General features: G+C 44.6%; 1 protein-coding gene across 1 annotated transcript in view; it reads left to right on the top strand.

Moving 5' to 3' along the window:
• Nucleotides 1-12,868, top strand: part of F10 (coagulation factor X) — a 75,077-nt gene that overhangs the window by 60,948 nt on the left and 1,261 nt on the right. Inside the window, exon 7 of the mRNA XM_063953126.1 lies at nucleotides 9,376-9,493. Within this exon, the coding sequence (XP_063809196.1) occupies nucleotides 9,376-9,493 (118 nt within the window). The remainder of the gene's footprint in view (nucleotides 1-9,375; nucleotides 9,494-12,868) is intronic.

Raw genomic sequence — 12,868 nt, 5'->3', positions numbered from 1 at the left:
GGAGCCCATGAAAATAGGTTCTTACTACTGCAAAGAAGTTCGGAAGGCCAGATAAGTCAGGTAGTGGGACAACCTACGATTTGATGGAGAGGAGACCTCAGGTTGTTAATTAGAGGATTCAACAAATGCCTTGCAAATTCCCATATTTCTATAAACATCTCAAGCATCTGTGGAACTAATGGCTGTAATTGATATTGGAGCCTCAGGCAACTTTGTAGATCAGAGGTCAGGCTCCAAAGTGTAAGTAGTACCTATAGGGACATCAATCTCAATCATTGGCTTGGACAACAATATCCTTCTGGGTGATTCTATGAAGAGCCAAACCACTTCTGATACTTTGACAGTCTACATTATGAAATGATCTCAATCTTTGTTATTCGCTGATTCTCGGTTTTCCTTGGTTGTCCAAACATAACCCTGTCATCGATTGATTTGTTGGCCAAATTTGCCACTGGAGCAAAAACTGCCAATTGCAATGCATCAAAGTGCCCAGTTATACTGCAGTTGCTACACAATTGATTAAGGGCATCATTAAAAACCAGTAGCCCTGCCTCTTATTCCGGTGGTTTTCATTCAGTTAAAAGAAGCAGTAATTTATTACACTATTGATATACAGGTAGGTTACAACTAATCTGTATTAGAGAAGAGACCAGTGGAAGACGGCATTCATCACCCATACTGCCCACTAGGAGTACTTGGGAATGTCATTCTGTCTCTGTAATGCTTCAATAGACATTATTAACCATTATTATTAACAATGTTCATGGGGAGTTTCATAGGCGATTAGTAGTAGCATACCTGTATGACATCCTCATCTATTCCATCTCTCTGGAAAAGCATATCTGGAGTGTCTGGCGTTTGCTACCGAAACTCTGAGACCATCAGCTGTGTTCTAAACTGAAGAAGTTCAAATGTACTCCTAAAGTAACTTTCCTTAGTTATAACATGTCCTCTCAGGATTTTACCTTGGATGCCCAAAAGGTTTAAAGTTATATAACAGGGTTCCTATCATTAATCTTAAACCTCTTCAGAAATGTTTAGGATTTGCAAACTACTACAGGCATTTTATTTGCTCATTTTCATCTGCTGTACACCACTAGCAGCCCTAACCAGAAAAGTGGTAAATCCTGCACACACTGGTCTGGAGAGGCTTACCAGGCATTTCAGGCACTGAAAAATACATTTCAGCATGCTTCTGTTCTCGGTCACCTGTACCTCAGGTGCTATTTTGTCTCAAGTCTGTCCATCCCACAACAAAGTTCATCCATACATCTTGTTTTCAAGGAAGTTCTCCACCACTGAATGATGACGTTGGAAACTGGGAGCTTCTGGTTATCAAGTGGGTCTAAGAGGAATAGAGACATTGGTTAGACCAGAGGTTCCCAAACTGTGTGCCGTGGCTCCCTGGGGTGCCTCGGGACACTTGCAGGGGTGCCCTGTGTTGGTGGTCAAGGACCAATTCAAATTCTTTATGGTCAATATAATAGGCAAAACCAGTGCTGGTGGCTGCCAGTCATAAAATATGTGGCCAAACAGAAGCAAATCTTGTCCCTCACCACACAACTGACCCTAAGGATGACATATAAACGCGATCTACTTAATGTAATATTTCTTTCTACATTTCTCAATAAGAAATTTTTGGCCTAGGGGTGCCGTGAAAAAAATTCTGATATTCTAGGGCGCCGTGATTCAAAAAAGTTTGGAAACCACTGGGTTAGACTATAAAAACTGATACTGTAAAGGACCTTATTCAGATTCAGTTGCAGTTTTGCTAATTTAGCAAAACTGCAACTGCTAGCACTCACATGCTGGGGGCCGTCTAGCACAGGACAAGACTCCCAGCATGCTAATGGCTGCCAGTGATGCGATCGCATTGCAATTGTAATCGCATCGCCAACTCAGCAAAATAAGGGAAGCCCCTGCCTGTGCAGCCTGGCTGCGAAGGCAGTTGGACTGATGCCGTCTTACCCGTTGCATCGGCCGAGTGTGACGTCAGGCATCTGCCCAGAAAACAGCCCGGACCCACCCCCGTTTTCACCACCACATCCTTATAATGCTTTGTTGCTGCCCCAACTGCCCCATGAACACCTCTGCCTGTCAATCAGGCAGAGGTGTTCGCATCACTGGGCTAAAAATTGTCAAAATGTGGTTGCATCGTTCATGCAATCAGTGCTGAATATGGCCCAAAGTTCAAAAGATTAATCCCAGGGAAGCCAGATGGCCCCTGTTTATTAGCCACATTTATTTCATTATTACATTCAGATCCGGTTTTAAGAAATTAAAGGCAGATACGCTTTAAAGAAACTTTATAGAGTGTGACACAGATCCTCCTACTCTTATTTCCATCATTCCAAACGGAAAGGTCTTAATTGGTTTTACCAGAGAATTATCCTAGTATCTACTGTCAGCCCAAAGTCAGGTTGCAGTTGGGACTTTGTCAGGGTTGTTATTCATACTGGAATAGTTGAGACAAGCAGTTCTTCAGGAAGCCCATAATTGTAAAACCTCAGGGCATTTAGGGGTTGCTTGTACTCTGTCACACTCACTGTGATGCCCAGCAATTCTGGAAGATACTAGAAGCTTTGTGCTGTTCTGACATTTTTTTGCAAAGAAGAAGTGTGCCAAATTGGACAATTTATACCACTTCCTATTCCCACCAGGACAGATTTGGTAAAATAGCACATTTTATTCCTTGTTTGGTCTACCTTCTGCCCAAGTTCTGTCCAGGCTGTTCATGCAACACATTGTTAGGCTCCATGGAATTAACTAATATAGTGTCTGCCAGAAACTATAACTGCCCATTACTGGAAGGCATTATGGTCTTTGCTGGGAATTTTGTTAAGCTTTTCCTCTGCATATCATCCGCAGACTAACGGGCAAATAAAAGAGTTAATCAAAGTCCGGAGCCATAAGAGAGATGTTATGTATCTTATTGCGATCAAAACTGGATGCACTCTCTTCCATTGGTGGAATTTACTTATAAGTATGCTCCGAACATTTCATCTGGGTCATCCCCCTTTTTTCTCTTACGTCCTAGAGGATGCTGGGGACTCCGTAAGGACCATGGGGATAGACGGGCTCCGCAGGAGACATGGGCACTAAAAAGAACTTTAGATATGGGTGTGCACTGGCTCCTCCCTCTATGCCCCTCCTCCAGACCTCAGTTTGATACTGTGCCCAGAGGAGACTGGGTGCACTACAGGGAGCTCTCCTGAGTTTCTCTGAAAGAAAGAATTTTGTTAGATTTTTTATTTTCAGGGAGCCCTGCTGGCAACAGGCTCCCTGCATCGTGGGACTGAGGAAAGAGAAGCAGACCTACTTAAATGCTAGGCTCTGCTTCTTAGGCTACTGGACACCATTAGCTCCAGAGGGAGTCGGAACGCAGGTCTCCCCTCGCAGTTCGTCCCGAAGCCGCGCCGCCGTCCTCCTCACAGAGCCGGAAGATAGAAGCCGGGTGAGTATGAGAAGATAGAAGACTTCAGAGGCGGCAGAAGACTTCAGATCTTCTCTGAGGTAACGCGCATCGGTAACGCTGCGTGCCATTGCTCCCACACACAACACACACGGCAGGCACTGATGGGTGCAGGGTGCAGGGGGGGGGCGTCCTGGGCAGCAATTTTAAACCTCTAGGACTGGCCAAAATATATATATAGGCTCTGAGGGCTGTATATAGGACCCCCGCCAGTTTTTTACAGAAATCGAGCGGGACCGAAGCCCGCCGCTGAGGGGGCCGAGCTTGATCCCTCAGCACTAACAAGCGCCATTTTCTCCACAGCACACCACTGAGAAGCTGGCTCCCCGGACTCTCCCCTGCTGAACACGGTGACACAGGGTTTTAAAGAAGGGGGGGCACATAATTTGGCGCAGTAAATATATATAATAAAAGCTATATCTATCTGGGAATTTTTTCCAAGGTCATTGGCGCTGGGTGTGTTCTGGCATACTCTCTCTCTGTCTCTCCAAAGGGCCTTGTTGGGGAACTGTCTCCAGATTAGAGATTTCCCTGAGTGTGTGGGGTGTCGGTACACGTGTGTCGGCATGTCTGAGGCGGAAGGCTCTTCTAGGGAGGAGGTGGAGCAAATTAGTGTGGTGTCTCCGTCGGCAACGCCGACACCTGACTGGTTGGATATGTGGAATGTTTTAAATGCAAATGTGAATTTATTACACAAAAGGTTGGACAAAGCAGAGTCCAGGGAATGTACAAGGAGTCAAGCCCTGCCTTTCACTATGTCGCAGGGACCTTCGGGGGCTCAAAAGCGCCCACTATCCCAAGTAGTAGACACTGATACCGACACGGATTCTGACTCCAGTGTCGACTACGATGATGCGCAGTTGCAGCCAAAATTGGCTAAAAGTATTCATTATATGATTATTGCAATAAAAGATGTGTTGCATATCACAGATGACCCCTCGGTACCGGACACGAGGGTCCACATATTTAAAGAAAAGAAGCCTGAGGTTACTTTTCCCCCTTCACATGAGCTAAATGAGTTGTTTGAAAGGGCTTGGGAAACTCCAGACAAGAAACTGCAGATTCCCAAAAGGATTCTTATAGCTTATCCTTTCCCGGCTAAGGACAGGATACGGTGGGAATCCTCCCCAAGGGTGGACAAAGCGTTGACACGCTTATCCAAAAAGGTAGCGCTGCCATCTCAAGATACCGCAACCCTCAAGGATCCTGCTGATCGCAGGCAGGAGACTACCTTGAAGTCAATTTACACACATACTGGTACATTACTCAGACCGGCGATAGCGTCGGCTTGGGTTTGTAGCGCTGTAGCAGCGTGGACAGATACCTTATCTGCTGATATTGATACGCTGGATAAGGAAACCATTTTATTGACCCTGGGTCATATTAAGGATGCTGTCCTATATATGAGGGATGCTCAGAGAGACGTTGGCCTACTGGGTTCCAGAGCCAACGCTATGGCGATTTCTGCTAGGCGAGCCCTATGGACCCGACAATGGACGGGTGATGCTGACTCGAAGAGGCTTATGGAGGTTTTGCCTTACAAGGGTGAGGAATTGTTTGGGGAAGGTCTCACGGATCTGGTTTCCACAGCTACTGCAGGTAAATCAACTTTTTTGCCTTATGTTTCCTCACAGCCTCAGAAATTCCACATTATCAGATGCAGTCCTTTCGGCCACATAAATCCAAGAGAGTACGGGGATCTTCCTTTCTTGCAAGAGGTAAGGGCAAGGGGAAAAAGCTGCCAACTACAGCTAGTTCCCAGGAGCAGAAGTCCTCCCTGGCTTCTACAAAATCCACCGCATGACGCTGGGGCTCCGCTGAGGGAGTCCGCCCCAGTGGGGGCACGTCTTTGACTTTTCAGCCATGTCTGGCAATCACAGGTAGATCCCTGGGCAATAGACATTGTTTCCCAGGGTTACAGGCTGGAATTCGAAGAGGTGCCTCCTCGCCGGTTTTTCAAATCGGCCCTACCGGCTTCTTCCCCAGAGAGGGAGGTAGTTTTAAATGCAATTCAAAAATTGTCTCTTCAACAAGTGGTGGTCAAAGTTCCCCTGCTTCAGCAGGGGATGGAGTATTACTCAACCCTGTTTGTGGTCCCGAAACCGGACGGTTCGGTCAGACCCATTCTGAATTTAAAATCCTTAAACCTATACTTAAAAAGGTTCAAGTTCAAGATGGAATCGCTCAGAGCGGTCATCGCCAGCCTGTAGGGGTGGTGGGGGGGGATTATATGGTGTCCCTGGACATAAAGGATGCATACCTTCATGTCCCGATATATCCTCCTCATCAGGCGTTCCTGAGATTTGCTGTACAGGTTTGTCATTACCAATTTCAGACATTGCCGTTTGGGCTTTCCACGGCCCCGAGGGTTTTCACCAAGGTAATGGCGGAAATTATGGTGCTCCTGCGCAGGCAGGGAGTCACAATTATCCCGTACTTGGACGATCTCCTAATAAAAGCGAGATCAAGAGAGCAGTTGCTGAACAGCGTATCACTCTCCCTGAGGGTGTTGCAGCAGCACGGCTAGATTCTCAATTTCCCAAAGTCACAGTTGGTTCCAACGACCCGTTTGCCTTTCTTAGGCATGATTCTGGATACAGAACAGAAAAGGGTTTTTCTCCCGATGGAAAAGGCCCAGGAACTCCAGAGCTTGGTCAGGGACCTGTGGAAGCCGAAAAGGGTGTCGGTGCATCAATGCACTCGAGTTCTGGGAAAGATGGTGGCGTCTTACGAGGCCATTCCATTCGTCAGGTTCCATGCGAGGACTTTTCAGTGGGACCTTCTGGACAAGTGGTCCGGGTCACATCTACATATACATCAGATGATCAGCCTGCCCCCAAGGGCCAGGGTATCTCTCCTGTGGTGGCTGCAGAGTGCTCACTTTCTAGAGGGTCGCAGGTTCGGCATTCAGGACCGGGTTCTGGTAACCACGGACGCGAGCCTCCGAAGATGGGGAGCAGTCACACAGGGAAGAAACTTCCAAGGTCTGTGGTCAAGCCAGGAGGCTTGTCTACACATCAACATACTGGAATTAAGGGCCATATACAACGGGCTTCGTCAAGCGGAGAATTTGCTTCGCGACCTACCTGTTCTGATTCAGTCAGACAACATTACTGCAGTGGCTCATGTAAACCGCCAAGGTGGAACAAAGAGCAGAGTGGCAATGGCAGAAGCCACCAGGATTCTTCGCTGGGCGGAAAGTCATGTAAGCGCTCTGACAGCAGTCTTCATTCCGGGAGTGGACAACTGGGAAGCAGACTTCCTCAGCAGACACGATCTACATCCCGGAGAGTGGGGACTTCATCAGGAAGTCTTTGCAGAGATTACAAGTCAGTGGGGACTGCCTCAAATAGACATGATGGCGTCATGCCTCAACAAGAAGCTTCCGAAATATTGCGCCAGATCAAGGGACCCTCAGGCGGTAGCAGTGAACGCCCTGGTGACACCGTGGGTGTTTCAGTCGGTCTATGTGTTCCCTCCTCTTCCTCTCATCTCAAAGATATTGAGAATCATAAGACGAAGAGGAGTACAGACAATTCTCATTGTTCCAGATTGGCCTCGAAGGGCCTGGTATCCGGATCTGCAGGAAATGCTCACAGAAGATCCGTGGCCTCTTCCTCTCAGAGAGGACCTGTTGCAACAGGGGCCCTGTCTATTCCAAGACTTACCGCGGCTGCGTTTGACGGCTTGGCGGTTGAACGCCGGATCCTAGCTGAAAAGGGCATTCCGGATGAGGTCATTCCTACTCTGATAAAGGCTAGAAAGGAGGTGATGGCGAAACATTATCACCGTATTTGGAGGAAGTATGTGTCTTGGTGTGAGTCCAAGAATGCTCCTCCGGAAGAATTCCATCTGAGCTGTTTTCTTCACTTCCTCCAGACTGGAGTGAAGTTGGGCCTAAAATTAGGCTCCATTAAAGTTCAGATTTCGGCCCTATCCATTTTCTTTCAGAAGGAATTGGCTTCTCTCCCAGAAGTCTAGACTGTTGTGAAGGGAGTGCTGCATATCCAGCCTCCTTTTGTGCCTCCAGTGGCACCATGGGACCTTAACGTGGTGTTACGGTTCCTTAAGTCTCACTGGTTTGAGCCGCTTCAAATGGTGGAATTAAAGTATCTCACTTGGAAGGTGGTCATGTTGTTGGCCTTGGCATCTGCTAGGAGAGTATCTGAGTTAGCGGCTTTGTCTCAGAAAAGCCCCTATCTGATTTTCCATGTGGATAGAGCTGAGTTGCGGACTCGTCCTCAATTTTTGCCTAAGGTGGTTTCCTCTTTTCATATGAACCAACCTATTGTGGTGCCTGTGGCTACGCGGGACTTGGAGGATTCCGAGTCCCTTGATGTGGTCAGGGCATTGAAAATTTATGTAGCTAGAACGGCTCGGGTTAGGAAAACAGAGGCACTGTTTGTCCTGTATGTAGCCAACAAGGTTGGCACTCTTGCTTCTAAGCAGACTATTGCTCGCTGGATCTGTAATACGATTCAGCAAGCTCATTCTACGGCTGGATTGCCGTTACCAAATTCGGTAAAGGCCCATTCCACTAGGAAGGTGGGCTCTTCTTGGGCGGCTTCCCGAGGCGTCTCGGCTTTACAGCTGTGCCGAGCGGCGACTTGGTCGGGTTCAAACATCTTTGCGAAATTCTACAAGTTTGATACCCTGGCTGATGAGGACCTCATGTTTGCCCATTCGGTGCTGCAGAGTCATCCGCACTCTCTCGCCCGTTTTGGAGCTTTGGTATAATCCCCATGGTCCTTACGGAGTCCCCAGCATCCTCTAGGACGTAAGAGAAAATAAGATTTTAAACCTACCGGTAAATCTTTTTCTCCTAGTCCGTAGAGGATGCTGGGCGCACATCCCAGTGCGGACTACTCTCTGCAAGACTTGCATATAGTTGTTGCTTGCATAAGGGTTATGTTACGTTTTTGATCAGTCTTTGACTGATGCTGTTTGTTTCATACTGTTAACTGGTTCGTATGTTCCAAGTTGTACGGTGTGGATGGTGTGGGCTGGTATGAATCTTGCCCTTAGATTACCAAAATCCTTTCCTCGTACTGTCCGTCTCCTCTGGGCACAGTTTCTCTCCCTGAAAATAAAAAATCTAACAAAATTCTTTCTTTCAGAGAAACTCAGGAGAGCTCCCTGTAGTGCACCCAGTCTCCTCTGGGCACAGTATCAAACTGAGGTCTGGAGGAGGGGCATAGAGGGAGGAGCCAGTGCACACCCATATCTAAAGTTCTTTTTAGTGCCCATGTCTCCTGCGGAGCCCGTCTATCCCCATGGTCCTTACGGAGTCCCCTGCATCCTCTACGGACTAGGAGAAAAAGATTTACCGGTAGGTTTAAAATCTTATTATTGCTTGCATGGATACCATCTGAAAGCATGGTCTTTTGAGAATATTCCACTAGACTCCATAGATACTGTATGTGGAAGACTGTTGCTCATCTCAAGACTATTTGATGGAAAGTCCATATGTCCTTATCAGTGTGTTTAACAATTATTATTTTTTATACGCAGATGAGAATTAGTCATTTTAAGGTGTGTGACGGTCTGGCTGCCCACTCGGAACAAGCAGCCCTCTGTCAGATTTGTGCCGAAATACATTGGTCCTCTGAAGATAATCAAGAAATGTAGTCCTGTCAACTTTCAATTGGACCTGTCTTCTTCTCTATGGATTCCAGAGTTCCCACTGTTCTCTCTTTAGGCCGGTGTTCTGCTGTAATAAGTTCTGAGCTAGGGAAGGTGTAAAACTCTAAATAAGCAATATAGGGATGCGGGCTGCTCTCACTAAATAATGAAAGAGATATCTAACATTTCCTGTGGAATAAAAATATTTTTTTAGGAGAATTTCGTGAAGTCATCTGCACATGTGTAATAATAAGTATTGCCTTTTTTATTTACCCCCATAGGCTGTCTTGCTGAGTGAGGAAAATGTGCCTTTCTGTGGAGGAACAATCCTGTCTAAACAATTTATCCTCACTGCAGCACACTGCATGAATCAGACAAAATACTTCAAAGTTGTTGTAGGTAAGTAGAGCTGTCACCAATTTTATGTATTCCATCATCCAACGTGATCAATAACTGCCTTAGTGTCCATCGCGTCTTCAATGCATCTTGAGGACTGACATCTACACAGCAAGATCAGTACCGTTATGCTGTCAGAAAATGAGAACATACAGTGGTGCTTGAAAGTTTGTGAACCCTTCAGAATATTCAATATTTCTACTGAAATTTGACCTAAAACTACCACAGATTTTCACACAAGTGCTAAAAGTAGATAAAGAGACCCAAATCAAACAAATGAGACAAAATTAGACGTGCTAAGTTTTTTTTAGGAAAATTATCCAATGTGAACCTTTGCTTTCAGTATCTGGTATGACCCTTGAGCTAACTGCATGTAAACATTTCCGGTAATTGGTGATTAGTCCTTAACATCCGCTTAGAGGAATTTTACCCCACTTCTCTGTACAAAACCGCTTCAGCTCTGTAATATTGGTGGTTTCCTCCCATGAACTGCTCACTTCACGTCCTTCCACAACATTTTGATTGGATTAAGATCAGGACTTTGACTTGGCCATTCCAAAACTTAAAATGTATTCTTCTTTAACCATTCTTTGGTCAGATGACTTGTGTGCTTTGGGGGTAATTCCAAGTTGATCGCAGCAGGAATTTTTTTAGCAGTTGGGCAAAACCATGTGCACTGCAGGGGGAACAGATATAACATGTGCAGAGAGAGTAAGATTTGGGTGGGGTGTGTTCAATCTGCAATCTAAATTGCAGTGTAAAAATAAAGCAGCCAGTATTTACCCTGCACAGAAACAAAATAACCCACCCAAATCTAACTCTCTACAAATGTTATATCTGCCCCCTTCCCTGCAGTGCACATGGTTTTGCCCAACTGCTAAAAAATTTCCTGCTGCGATCAACTTGGAATTACCCCCCTTGGGTGTTGTCTTGCTGCATGACCCAAGTTCTCTTGAGATGCAGCTCATGGACAGTTGTCATGAAATTTTCCTTTAGAATATTCTGGTATAATTCAGAATTCATTGCCCCATCAATGGGACAAAACAGGCCCAAACCATGATACCACTACCGCTGTGTTTCACAGATGGTATGCGGTTTTTATGCTCTTTTCTTCAAACATAACACTTCTAATTTAATCTTAAAAGCTCTATTTTGGACTCATCTGTCCACAAAACATTGTTCCAATAGCCTTCTGGCTTGTCCATGTGATCTTTAGAAAATTGCAGACGGGAATCAATGTCCTATTTGTAGAGCAGCGGCTTTCTCCTTGCAATCCTGCCATGCACACCATTTATTATTCACGTCCTCCTGATGGTGGACTCATGAACATTAACATTAGCTAATGTGAGAAAGGCCTTCAGTTGCTTAGAGGTTACCTTGGGTTCCTTTGGGACCTTGCAAACTATTAGACGCTTGGTGTGATCTTTGTTGGTCAATCACTCCTGGGTAGGGTAATAATGGTCTGGATTTTTTTTTATTTGTACATAATCTGTCTGACTGTTAGGTGGAGTCCAAACTCTTTAGAGATGGTTTTGTAACCTTCTCCAGCCTGATGAGTATCAACAACTCTTCTTCTGAGGTCTTCAGAAATGTGTTGTGAACATCAGACTTTGATAGATTCCTGTTCTTTTAAATAGACCGGTTGTCCCCTCACACCTGATTGTCATCTCATAGATTGAAAACACCTGATTCTAATTTCACCTTCTAAACATCTGCTAAGCCTAAAGGTTCACATACTTTTGGCGCTCACAGATTTGTGATATTGGATCATTTTCCTCAATAAAAAAATGAGCGTGTCTTTTTTTTTGTCTCATTTGTTTGATTTGGTTCACTTTATCTACTTTTAGAAGTTGTGTGAAAACTAGATGGTAGTTTTAGGCTAAATTTCAGCAGAAATATAGAAAATTCTGAAGGATTCACAAACTTTCAAGCACAACTGTATGTTAAACTGTAGGAAACAGCAGTATATGTCTCACAGCATACATTGCATACTTGCTAAATTTATGATAAACTTCCTTTAATTGGGGGGGCTTGTCCACCATTACCAAATTTTACTTCTCACATGACTTTACCTTTCTGGATTCTTTCTGTGTGTTTACTAAAGCATTTATATCATCCAAACATACTTGTGTATTTTTACTAACCTCTCCTTGGATACAATACAGATAAACTTTAATATTGTGCAATTGTATCCACATCCCTAAGCTCCTGTGACTTGTTCAGATTATGTTGTATCACAGGAATGCTGATTGTGACACAAATGCTCTGGTGAAATGAAAAAGATGTAGCTAGTTCCCAGAATAATCTATTTTTTCTGTATCTGTTAAAGTGGTTCATACAATCTACCCATTTTCCTAACTATTTTTTGTGAAACGTTTGTATAATGGGTTTAAAGCCTGAATATACAGTAATTCCCTGCCTTCCGTGTGTAATTTCACAATTACTGTTATACACATTCTATAACACTGTAACACATTCTGTGTGCACATCAAGCTTATTAAGTATGCAAGGATAGACACATAGGGGTAAACTAACTAAGGTGGGAGGCTTTTTTTTTTAGAACTGGTGATGTTGCCCATACCAACCAATCAGATACAGTATATATAGATCTTTTATCTTCTAGAAGCAGCTAGATAAATGTTAAGTAGAATCTGATTGATTGGTTGCTATGGGCAACAAGTAAATACACTGGATAGATGGTATCCGGAAGGTAGATTGACAATACAAAGGTCGACAGTCATATGGTTGACACCAGTTGGTTAGGCTTTGAACTGTTGACAATTGCTTGTCAACTGAGTGGTGTTGACCTACTGACTGTTGACCATTATTGTTTTGATCTATCTATCCACACCCAGAGAGTTCCTATCTACTGTATAGCAGATGATTGACTTCCTCAATCATTCCTGTACATTTATGAACACTCACTTGTATCTGTCAGGCTTGGCAACTACTTACAGACAATACTTTAAAGATGAATTGTTGTGGATATGTTAGATAGCTAGTTTGAATCATAGTTGCACTATTTGATGCATCTGTAAGCAATCCACTATTAAGAAAAGCATATTATTATTATTGTTAATTTATATGGTGCTACAAGGGTTCCGCAGCACCTAACAGAGTACATAAACAAATGAACAAAACAAGAAAACAATTACTTACGGTACAAGACAATGTAGGACAAATACATGGTATAATAAACGTTAATGCATTGGGGGACAGGACACAGTCTGAAATAATCATCATTGTGGCAGAAACCGGAGTTAGATGCCGTGGTAGGGAGTATGGAGGAGAAAACAGTCTAAGAGAGGGAAAAGCACATGAGGAAAGAGGGCCCTGCACGTGAGAGCTTACATTCTAATGGGGAGGGGCAGACAGACG

Source organism: Pseudophryne corroboree, chromosome 2 (assembly GCF_028390025.1).
Source record: "Pseudophryne corroboree isolate aPseCor3 chromosome 2, aPseCor3.hap2, whole genome shotgun sequence".
Taxonomy (NCBI): domain Eukaryota; kingdom Metazoa; phylum Chordata; class Amphibia; order Anura; family Myobatrachidae; genus Pseudophryne; species Pseudophryne corroboree.
This window is presented reverse-complemented; position numbering and strand designations above follow the sequence as displayed.